The sequence below is a fragment of the Dermacentor andersoni genome, chromosome 4 (genome assembly GCF_023375885.2).
Source record: "Dermacentor andersoni chromosome 4, qqDerAnde1_hic_scaffold, whole genome shotgun sequence".
In the NCBI taxonomy this organism is placed as follows: Eukaryota; Metazoa; Arthropoda; class Arachnida; order Ixodida; family Ixodidae; genus Dermacentor; species Dermacentor andersoni.
The window spans coordinates 112,536,854-112,549,240 of NC_092817.1; the positions used below are offsets into that span (position 1 = coordinate 112,536,854).

The 12,387-nt window shown below is 43.3% G+C and overlaps 1 protein-coding gene across 1 annotated transcript in view; it reads right to left on the reverse strand.

Annotated features, from left to right (window-relative positions):
* Positions 1 to 2,472: 2,472 nt before the first annotated feature.
* The window catches only part of LOC126537404 (sodium- and chloride-dependent neutral and basic amino acid transporter B(0+)-like), a 14,602-nt gene continuing 4,687 nt past the window's right edge, over positions 2,473 to 12,387 (reverse strand). Inside the window, exons 4-7 of the mRNA XM_050184413.2 lie at positions 10,867 to 11,042; positions 9,806 to 9,932; positions 7,744 to 7,878; positions 2,473 to 2,580 (exon numbers count right to left, since the gene is read on the reverse strand). Coding sequence (XP_050040370.2) covers positions 2,473 to 2,580; positions 7,744 to 7,878; positions 9,806 to 9,932; positions 10,867 to 11,042 — 546 coding nt within the window. The remainder of the gene's footprint in view (positions 2,581 to 7,743; positions 7,879 to 9,805; positions 9,933 to 10,866; positions 11,043 to 12,387) is intronic.

Below are 12,387 nucleotides of genomic sequence, written 5' to 3' on the forward strand. Positions count from 1 at the left end.
TACGTCTTGTGGTGTTCCACAAGGCAGCATATTGGGCCCCTTGCTATTTAACCTGTATATAAACGACATTGTTAACATTAATCAGAACGCCAAATTTATTATATATGCAGATGATACCAGCATATTTTTTTCTGGTAATAACATCAATAAACTTATCACTGATTGCAATGATACCATAGTCAAACTGCAGCAATGGTCCTTATCCAATTACATGAAGATTAACGAAAATAAAACAAAAGCAGTTGTCTTCCGGCCTAAAAATTAACCTGTACCTCCTCATGCCGATATTGTTTTTAACTCTCATCTTCTTGACATTGTTGACCAGTTTAAATGTCTACGTCTTATATTCACTACCAATCTGTCCTGGGAATCGAATGTAAATTTTGAATTAGCCAAACTTGCTCGAATAACCGGTGTAGTCGGTCGTCTCCGGTACATGCTTTCTACTAAAAAAAATATTGGTCTATAATTCTTTTTTCTATCCGCACGTCAACTATTGCCAACTTGTCGGGGGCACAACTACTTTCTCTAACAAAAAAAAATATTCCATATGCGAAAACGGTATCTACGCCCCGTGTACAATGCTCGTTATAATGCAACCACTGCAGAATTCTTTGACAGGCTACATCTTCTTACAGCTCACAAGCTATACCGCTACCGTTTGAGTGCTCGGTTTAAATATGAAGTGAAAAAAATATTCCTAGCCTCGATGCCTTGGCACATTTAGAAAGAAATTAGAAATGTTATAATACTAGACGTGGAGAAAACTGGAAGGTTGCTGTACCACGGTTGAATTCTGGTATGGAGCGTTTGTGTTTTTCTCTGCCATCTCTTTTAAACTATTATCAGTCACTGAATTTTGATTTATTTAGTTGTTCCACTGTTACGCTTAGAGACCTGTTTGCTCATTGACTAACGTGATTTCATCTATTCTGGTGTTTGTTTTATCTAGCTCAAGACGTTTTCTTTTCTTCTGCATTTATCAAGTGTTTTGATATGCTTATCGCTTGTTTATTCTTTTGTGTTGACTGTGCTTGCTTGATCTGGCTCAGGAATTTTCCTTTTATTTTGCTTTGATCAAGTTTCTTGATTTGTTTATCGCTTGTTTATGCTCTGGTACTGTCTAGACGCTGCCTTATATATGGGTCTGCGGACTCGTCAAGCCGCCAAGTGGCAGCTTTTTTTTTTCCGTAGCCCCTCCATCTGTAGCACCTGATGGAAAATAAAGATTTTAGTTGATTTGATTTGAATGTAAAACATTTAAACAAGTGAGTTAGAAAAGTGAAACCGGGGCAGCTACCAGTAAGAGCAGAATTCACGCAAAAACGAAGATTCAGGGTGATTTTCCAGCATGGGTAAAAATAATATAGGCTTCAAAAATACCGTTTATGAGCATTTCTCCTCGAGCGCGAGAGGCACGAGAGACGCGAGGCGAGGGAGGAAGGGGCCGTTCTACTCCGTCGGCTTTTGCTTATGGCGGGGCCGCGCGGGTGCGGTATCTTGGAAGGGATCTGCGACGTGGACGAAGTATGTGGAGTGCCGGTAGCTTCGTATGCGTTGTGCTTTCGACGTTTAGTTCGCGTTGCAGCGACAGACAGCAAGAAGGTCAATGCGCTCGCTGCTGCTGCTGCCGCACTCGTTCACTCCAGCGTTTTGACAGCGAGTCTCCGCGGACACCGAGCGAGATGTGCTCATGTTTACCAGGTGCGCGCGGGACATCGCGGTTGTTAATTTAGTTAGTAAGCTAATTTTTCGCAAGTTTATACGGCCGATAGAAGTAATATCCTTACTTCGTATAGCTGTCTACTAACTTGTTATCGCAATCGATGTTTCGCCTTTCGGGTGGCATTGCGACTTCATTGTCCTTCAAGCCAACCTAGGCTATATTATTCTATAGACAATCTATAGACAGTCTACAGACTCAGACTTTTTATAGACTAGTCTATAAAAAGTGTAGGCCATAAGTCTATAGACTGCCTATAGACTGGTCTATGGGAATGGTCTATAGATACTCTATATACATTTGTCTATAGACATTCTACAGACTTTAGTCTGCAAAAGCTCTAACTTTAAGCCTATACACTTGTGTATAGACATGCTGCAGACAATTGTCTACACACGAATTTTCATTTATCTATAGACAGTCTATAGACAGTCTCAGACTTTTTATAGACTAGTCTGTAAACAGTGCATGGCCATAAGTCTATAGAGTGTCTATAGACAGTGTATAGAAAATCTATAGACTCAGACTTTTTATAGACTAGTCTATAAAAAGTGTATGGCCATAAGTCTATAGACTGTCTATAGACTAGTCTAAAGAAATGTCTATGACAGTCTAGAGACTTCATAAACAAATGTCTATAGACTGTCTATAGACTTCCTATAAAAACTTTTCTAAGGCCAGCTCATCAATTGAGCCGTAAATGAGTGCGCGCACATTGACTAACATTCCAAAAATTGTGTTAAGGACGCTCACTCTTGGAATCTGTTCTTGAAGCAGTTGAGTCGCTCGATGCTTAGGTAGATGGTCCCAGTGACCCCGACGCTCTCCAGTGACACGTACAAGGCGTTTGACCACATCTGCAATAAAATTAAAGCATTTATGGAAATATTTGTGTGCTGATTGGTTCAAACAACTCATTTTCCGTTGATTTTAGCGTCATCTGCTCATCGCATGTTAATGAGCCCGAAACTTGGGACATCGCATACGGATGCTCACGGTGTAGAAGTTTTATCAAGTATAAATAAGGGAGTGAACGTAGTGCAATGGTCCACCCTCTCTCCCACTTGAATTAAGTGGCTGCGTTGGCAGAACATGCTGGCACGCATGCTAAACACCTGACTATTTCTAAATTACTTATTTCACGCACTTTCGAACCGGGAGATTTCTGATTCTAGTCGCATATGAGTATTCGACATAATGACTCACGAATATCGAATTCAATATAAGGTTTTTTTTCCACTTCTAAAGAAACAAAAAGTATCAAGATTTTGCGGAGTCATGTAAAAAAAAAACGTTTGTGGATCCCACAAGATGTTGAAGTCCGTTTGCGCGATGCTATTATTGGTGTTTTCTAAGAAAGCTATTATTCTCTAGCGACCATTTGCAAGTATAGATCATCCGTCGACTACAACTAGACACATTTTTACCTGGAAGTGTTTAGCTCAACGTAGACTTGTCACGCTGAACCACGCGAATACCGTGCATGACGATGATAGAATGAGGGCTATGCTAGGACGACGGTGAAAAAAACTTCAATGGAACGACCATCCAGGAATGATGAAAACTGTATGGCGATGATGGCATGACAGCGATGAAATGATGGCTATTGGATGACGATAATGGAATGACTACAACAGAATGACAATAATGAAACAATCACGATGACATGATCGACGTACGACGACGACGCAATGACAACGATGGTATGACAACGATGAAATGTCAAAGGAGAAATGACGGCGATGGAGTGACAAGGACGAGATCACGAAGACAATATGGCCCCAAATGCATTATACGATGATTGTGTGACGGCAAAGAAATGATGACGGCTGTGTGACGATGATGGCATGATAACGGAGAAATGATAACACTGAATGACTATGACAGAATGGCGACGATGGAGTGACCACCACGGCATGAGCACCACTGTATCACGATTGCGCAGTGATGACAAGGGAATGTCGAACAAGGAATGACGCTCGGATGAGAAAGACGACATGATGACAATGCCATGACAATGTTGGACTAATGACGGCGTGATGATGACCATCTGCTGACGACCATGATGATGGCGTGACGAATATGGCATAACGATAACGGGATAACGCTGGTGATAAAGACAGTGTGATAACAAATTCATGACAACAACTGTGTGACGACGACGCCATGACGACAATAAAATGAATGCAAGTCAGACAGAGCATGATGACCGTAGAATGACGACTGCATGATTACGCTGGCGCAATGACTACGAAATGACCACGATGACAAGGCTGCAATGGTATGATGACGACGGCTTCATAACGATGCAACGGCAACATTGCCACCAGACATCTAAAGCGGCGGAATGATGGCAATGCAATGAGAACGACAGAATGGTCACAACGTGCGATGAAAGCGTTGAAATAATGGCGGCGTCATGAAGACGGTGGCTTGTTTGAGTTGGAGCTTGTGTACATCGCCGGCCACCCTGGGCCTCTTCGCTCGCAATATGTCCAGTACCGGTTTGCATAGTATCAGGGACCGGCCAATCGAGCGATACAGCCAGCAACCAACAGCCGCATCCAAAAAGTGTGTGTCTGAGAGGGGGGGAGGGGACGAGTCAGGCAAAGTTTCGCTTTAAACAGAAATTGTGCCTATACCACCTGAGCATTTTCAAGTTATATATATAATTTTAAAATATCACCTGTGATATATAGCATAATTCCATTCCTTGAGCTCGAATATTTAAAGAAGTGGCGATTACTTGCGCGAAATATCATAGCACATATTCAACTAATTCATGAAAATTCACCACTTACCTTCCTAATGAATTAATTTATATGCACACTGCAATTCACAAACTCTAGCCTGTGAGTTTGCAACGCGCCTCTACATATAACATTTTTTTTAGGCGACAGCTAGTTTGAGATATTCATTGCCAAGGTGTACGACGAAATACGTGGCCGTTCGAGTTACTTGTGTGTTTCCATGCGTAAAAGCGTGTATTGTTAAAAAAGTAAGTGGGACAGCAGGGCATTTTTACCGCGAGTTTCATGGCGCATATCCCAGAACCAGTGCGATCCTCAAAATTTGTTTTATGAATCCTAGCCTTGCAAACTAACCGGCTAGAATTCAGAAATTGTAGTATGTAAGGTTTTTCATTAGGAATATAATTAGTGGATTTATATCATTTAGTGCGTTATATGTTTCGATTTCTCGAGAAAGTAATGTGTACCTGTCTGACTACTTCAGTTCAAGGAATGAAATTCTGTTCTCTGCCACAAATTATGTTTAAAAATTCTTGTAAAACTTAGAAATGATCATCCTGTATAGTATGATACATGGATGCAATACCTTTCACAATTACACATCCGTGCAACTAGGAGCTTAACGTTTGTAACCATTCACCTTCAGATATCCGACGTACCCCAACAATGAGAGTAATGAAACATGAAAACTGCGTATTACCCGGGCGCTTGTGTACGCTGTGCTCGATGAAAGCTGAAGAGTCTGATACTACAACACCAGGCATGCTTTACAGGAATGCAAACGTAACAAGGCTGGTCAAATAATAAATTACAAGAAATTTGTATACAAGCTGTCCGAAAGCAAGCTGTTCTATTTCAACGACCGGAAATTATTCAGCAGAAGTGTAGCAAATTCGCTTGCGCCTTGGTGTGACAACCGCAGCTCTCGTTCATCAGAATCCATCCGAACAGTGCTCAAACCCATTGTTCTGTATCCCTCGAGACTAAATGTTTCTATCACTTATGGTTTGGAATGAAACAAACTTTCAACGACTTCTAACGGAGAATTCACCAATCGAATACGAATCGAATAGCAAGGAGTATTCAATTTATATTTCAAATTGAAAATATTTGCACACTTTCACTAATTTGTTACGTTTTAAATTTACGCCACTTCACTCTGCGTTTCGAAATAGTACAAGTACAAAAATAGTCAGATGGATATCTATTGGCATTCGTTCGCAATGATTATTCTTTGACTCAAGCAACGCACGAAATACATGGGGCTGAGGGAAACCACCGAGTGATGCGGTGTATCATCTGCTCTGTATCTGTTTCTCGGAGTCAACCTGCTGGCTAAATCACAAAGTCTGTATGAGAAACTCCGGCCATGATCAGTTATTTTGCAATCATACCCTACGAAGCCTCTTTTACGAATGCTACTTGTAAGCATCGTCACATAAAAAATCGTCAATTGCTCCTTCGACCTTGAAAGGCAGAAGCTCGAAATGGCTGCATTCAGATCCCTACGATATAAATGGAAGCAACGGGGAACACTTGCACAGTTTCTTCCAAAGTGCAAACCAACCCCATTTATGGCCAGTGCAGTTGAAGGTGCCGAAAATCTCTAGTGATTTGCACGACACCTCTCCCTGGTATCTACGGAAAACATAACGAACAACCAAACTGCCTCCATTGCTTTAGAAGCGATGCAGTTGGTAAAGATTTTATGAATTAAGTTTTTTTCGAAATCATGCCAGAGCTACGGACTATAACATGTTGTGTCTGCCGTGTTGAACCACACTTGTAGTAATCCTTTATGTACATAGGAGCGGACGCAGTTTTACTGGGCAAACCAAGGGCCGTATAACTTAAACTATTCCAATATGTTTTTATTCCAATCTCCTGACGTCAAACTTGCGTAAGCGCCGACGCAAGCACCGGGCGGTTATCCCCAGGGTTGTCTGAAAATACCAATCATATGCGCTCCTCGTTTATAGGAGGTCAGTTTTGTTAGCTTTAAAGACGAGTAACATTACCTACACTGAGTGGCTTGTCTTCTCTAATTGGCTGACAAGAGGCGAAGAGCACGCTCAAGTGGAGAAGGATTTGATGGGGCCGAGCCAGTGCACCGAAAATTGATAACCCGATGAAGAGGGTACGACCGGAGTTTGCGATTGGTCCACTTACCCTTCCTAGCTTGCGGTGGCTCGTCGAAAATCGCGGCGGCATGCAACGGAAGGTAAAGATTGCAGCTAAGACGGATCGTCGTCAAAGAAGAGTTGGCAGAGCGAGGTCGTAAACGTGCCGAAAGTGCTCGAAAACGTTACATGGCCACGCAAAAAGGTTTATTGTACGCAAATAAACATATGTTCTCCGGCAGGTGCGAGATAGCCAGTGCCTGAGCGATCGGCGGCATCCATCTTTTATTTCTTTCGAAACGGGGCAGCCTGCGGCTATTCAGAAGAAAATTCAGTTTTGTTCGGCATATTAATGCATATTTCACGCATACACGTCATTTTAACACGGTGAGTTCTTCTTGTTTTGTGACGTCGCGCAACAGGCAGGTGAAGTGGGTGCAGCCCGAAAGCTTTTTAGCAATTGCAGAGGGCTAACGGCGAAAAAGCGTCAAATCAGAAATAGCTGTTTTTCTTTTGTTCGGTCAAATCATGCATAATCAGTGTGTACACGTCGTATGAGATGGGGGAGCTATCGTGGTTTTCGTGACTTCGCGTGACAGACAGGTGAAGTGGGGGTGGTCTAAAAAAAGTTATTGCCCAATATCGGAGGGCTGATTGCAGAAATGGAATAGAAAATTTTGGAATAGTTTTACGTTATAGCGCCCCAAATGCTGCTAAATGACGTCCATAGGGATATACATACCGTTTCAACTGAAACAGCGCTAATATACCTTATTGAAATGTCTTGTCAGGCTGGCGTGCAATGCCATCAATTTGGCTGAATTCGAAATGTATTTAATATATCCAAAAGCAAAAGGCCTTCGTGCTTCAACGAGCCCGTATCCTTTCCCTGCTGAGTTCTAACAGAGGAATGATTCATATTTTATTTTGGGGGCTCACATGTTACATTCCCCATGTCATAAACTAATTCCGCTTACAACGCCGTCCACAGCGTCAAATGTGTTGCCGTATTGGTTTTTCCGTATAGGTATTTTTAAACGCCACACTACGATGCCTTCCAGGCTGAAAATTGCCCCGTATCGGCACATATGCATAGAAACAGCCGAGTCTTCCCTAGAGACTGAGAGCCTGCGCAATCCTTGTAGTGTACCTCCTGATTGGTAACGGATGTCCAGTTGGCTTGCAGAAACAGCCGAAGTCCGCGCGTGGCCCCAGTCAATGTGGAGGCCCTTAGCAGGAGCATCAGCGTGGTCAGAACGTGCAGGAGAATGATGGCGTAGAAGAACTGCGGAAGAGTGAATACTTTGACGTTAGGTATCCGCTTACTGCTTAGTGCACGACCCTGTCTAAAACAAGCAATCTTACAAGCGCCCTCTGAAGAAATATGCCCTTCACTGCTGCCTAGCGAACAGCAGCATCATTCTTACAACGAAGCAGTCCTTCTGCCCGCTTGTGACGAACACAACGACGAACGCTTCATTGCGAGTGTGTCCGTGCATTGCATGAAATTGCACCCCCTTTATGTTTTAGCACCCCTTCCCTCTTCCCCAGTGCAGGTTAGCCAACCAGGCTTAGTCCCGTTGACTTCCCTGTCTTTCGCTTATCACTTCTCTCGCCCTCACTCACCGAAGCTGGGTTAGACGTACTCAAGAGACAAGTACTCAAGTACGACACACGGTGCACTTGCCCACATGCATACCTGCCAAGCCTGTGCTCGCAAAGCGTGCCTCGTCTGGAACGTTTTCCTTGATTCTATGCACTAGACGTTTTCCTTGATTCTATGCACTAGACATCCCAGGACGTGCTCCAACATGCGCTCTAGCGCTGCCTTGCGTACATGTTAAGAAGAAATCCACTGCCTTCGACTACTTTTCTGAGAGTAACTGCCTAATCCAGACTTAGCTTCTTTTTGTTCGAGGAATTTCTGTGGAAATCAATATTTTACATAGGATATCCGACATGGAGCAGAACAAAAGTCAAAACCGCCTAAAAATTTCAGTGTCTGCAATCTTAATTACATAACTTATCTAGACGCAACGCTATACACCAACGCTTATCTCTAAAATTCGGGGAGAAATCCACACACGGCAGCATTCTGAGATTGACCTTCCCAGCTGCATACTTGTAGCACTGCCACCCTAGGCGTGTAAACTGTCTTAGGCCAGGCATGAAAGCGAGCTTCGAACAATTCACATCCATTCCTCACACAATTGTGACTAATTTAGAAGTTTGAAGCTATAGATGGTTCCCGTATTATATTAAATTTGTGACAAAAGCCCCCCCTCCCCATCCCCTTATCGCACACGGTAAAAAAAAAAAAAGACTGGTTTGGAAATGTTGTTATCTGTTTACTTTTCTTCTTTTGTTCAGTTGTGCAGAATATAAATTCGTTATTTTCAATATAAACTACGAACCAATACGGGTTAACCTTAGTTTGCATAATTATTGTGCTGCCATGATGGCAAACACTGTATGTGTTCGTATCTGCTCTGTGTGAACGCACTCCTAATAATGATATAAGCTGGCTCAGTTGGGCGTTGTGAAACATGTACACAACGCTGCGGATGACACGTGGTGAACGAAATGACAGTACTTGGCATTTCCTGTATCGCGTTTCGTCTCGTCGAGCGATTGCTAACGTGTTTCGCAACGAACGCACGTAACAAATGCACAAAATATTGCATGAGACACACACACAAGAAGAAAAGGACGCAGAATAGGCACCAAATTCACAAAGCTTTTTTTTTTTTTTTTTTTTTTGTAAACAACCAATGCCATTGGCCGGTGGCCTTTGCAAATATTATGGCCAGCATTAGATTTGGCTAGCATTTGTTCTTACGAACAAATATAGCGTAACCAGTTTCTGTGAATATGTGCCCAGATGTTTACTAAGAACAGTAAGTTCATTGAGATTGTCAGAAACATATAAGTTAGATAAACAGAGCAGAGCGCTTGGACATCTTTTTTATTTCTGTTTGGACATAAACTTACTTTTTAGCGCTCGTAATGCATCCTTCGCGTACCGTGCGAAATTTCGCGCCCTTCGGCCGGATTTTCAAACGATCCACTTCGGCGATACCATCGCCGAAGTCGAGCGTTTCAGAACACGGCCACTTTTCTCATCATGTTCTTTTTCTTCCATATATGGACCAGGGGGGGGGGGGGGGGTGCAGAGATCTTAAAGGGGTCAGGTAAGTGGTACGAACACCCACCGTCTTGAGCTTGAGGAATCCTTTGTGAGCGATCGCGAACACCAGCAGCCAGATAACCGCGATGGCGAAGAGCGGCTCTGCCCGGAGAAGGTCGAACGCCCCCGGCTCCCAGATCGCCTGTCGACGGCTGCATGCAGGAGTCATGCGTGAAATCCCCTGCGATCTGTCAAGAACTCACCCTGTTACCTTTAGATCGACAGAAAAGTCTTACGACTGTGGTGTTATACTTCTGCCATAATTTAAATGTACCAACGATGGAAGTAAAGGTTGCAGGATGAATTTAATAAATAACCCACTAGCCACGTGCCGCGCTACTTTTCCCAGCTATACTTGTAATTCTGCATTGAAATTCGTTTGGCCTTTGCTTGATCTCATATAAAAGATGGTGTAAGATACAGACCGTAATATTGAGAGGACGCCTAATGCTAAATGCGTGGAAGTAAGCAGAAGCTTTCTGTTGTGTTTAGTGCCTCGAATTAGCTTTTCAAGTACTCCATTTAATGAATAGACTAAACAGTCACCTCACTATATGCGCCACACTATTACCTTCTACCGTTCGAAATAGACTTCTTGAGAACATATTTTAAACTTGCTAATCACCATGTTCTCGTTGGTGATTATCAATTCATAAGTGTTTGCTTTATCTTTAGTTATACTTAATCTAAAATGTTCTTTATATTCACTATCCTTTCTTTCTCTAACTTGGGACAAATAAGTGTCTAACATACGTGGTGTTGAAGTCATCAAATGTTTCCATATTCAACACACTCAGTATATAAAATTACTTAACTTGATCGTAACTCTGTTGTTCAGGAACGCTCCTATTTGGACGAACTTCGCAGTGATAGCTCAATAATCTTTTATAACTATAACTAACGTCACCACTACATTTTGTTATTCAATCTGTTCTTTCGCCTGCTAGTGGCTCCTTGGCCTCATCAAACTGTTTTACACAACTTTCTTGCGAAGGAGGCCACCATAACTGGCGAATTCCCAAATGACAGTCCTCTGGCACTACCGCCTTCTGTGGTGAGATGAAACAATTGCGCTCGACCACTCACAAGTGAAATGGCGCTCCGGTGTGAGGCAAGTCAGGAATACAGCCCTCCGCCTCATCCTTGTAGTGTTTGGTAGGCACAAGAAGCACTTGGTTCCCGCTGGCTACTGGAAGGCCCTCAGTCGAGATGTCGTGGCTGAAGGTGTCAGTTAGCTCATCCCTCGCCAGCTTGCAAGGCGTCTGCACGAGATTTGAACGGTAAGATTAAATGTCAGTACTTGAGAAGTCCGGGAATCGTGTCCTTCACACGCCGGCAAGCTCTCCTGCAAAAGCGTTCACTGACAGTCACACCCACTCGAAAGTCATACGTTTGAGCACGATTCATCGCCACTCGATTTGAATGTGAGGGAGAGCGGGTGTGAGTAGCCGTTAGAGTAACCAGTAAACACCAATGAACGCGCGTAACATAATATCATAATAAGCGCTATATTCATCATAGGTCGTCGCGCTTTTTCGCTCGTACACTCTCAACTGTTCTAGAACACTTGGTTTGAGTGAATTCCGCTGGATATCATTGAACCGTACTGTAAGCGGCAGCGAGTGTGTATGCAGGTAAGCCCGAGTTCGAATCTACGCAAATGTGTACTAACACTGACTTAGAGGTAAAAATTACTTGCCATAAGTCGGGCTACCTACGACTGCACTTTCTACAGATTTCAAATAAGCCGAACTACAAATGCAACACAGTGGTTGTGAGTGTGAGTGAAGGTAAGCGCAAGCGCGTGTCGGTATGGAGATGGGCTAACCAATGCGGACTAGAGCACGTACCGTAAATGACGAAATATGAGACACCGTGAACGGGGGAGGGTTCAGCCCTAAAACCACAACATCCGACGGGCAGTGGTGCCTGGATTGCTCACGCGTTTACTGGAAGTGAAGCAGTGTAAAATAGCAGTGTGCGTAATGTTTTGGTGATCAGCGATTTCGCATAATATAGTTTCTCATCCACACGTATTAACCGAAGCGACTTCTAGGACATACGTGGCAGATGAACTGTTTTGTAACCGCAAAAAATTTTACAGCGCGTTTTACAGATAATCTTTAGAAGTATCCCGTGGAAAATTCCCAGAGCAACATGAGCATACGACGATATTTGTGAAAGTTAGGATAAATCCAGGTGAAGACGAAAATGAGAAGTGACATTGCGGAGTATGCAGGGTGTTACCATGGCGATGCCTCAATGTTATAGTATCTATTGTGATACTGCTCATTGGCTCTGAGTCACTTTAGCTTTATTTTTGAGGGCCTTCGACAGAAAAGGAAGCTAAAGCGTCCTACGATAAGGCCGCAGTGCCATGCTGTGCAAGCACTTGATGTGTGTTCTGAAGCACTGCGTCGAATGGCGGGGGGGTGGGGGGGAGGCGACACACTATACGTCTTACAACAGAAGAGTAGGCCCACCATAAGGCCACGTCCGTCAGATTTGATTAGATCCTTCTCTTAGTTTACGTAGACTACATAGTCGAAGAGGATTGCAAGGTCGCCAATGCTTACGCCTGGCCTTAGTGAAAATAACAGATAATAC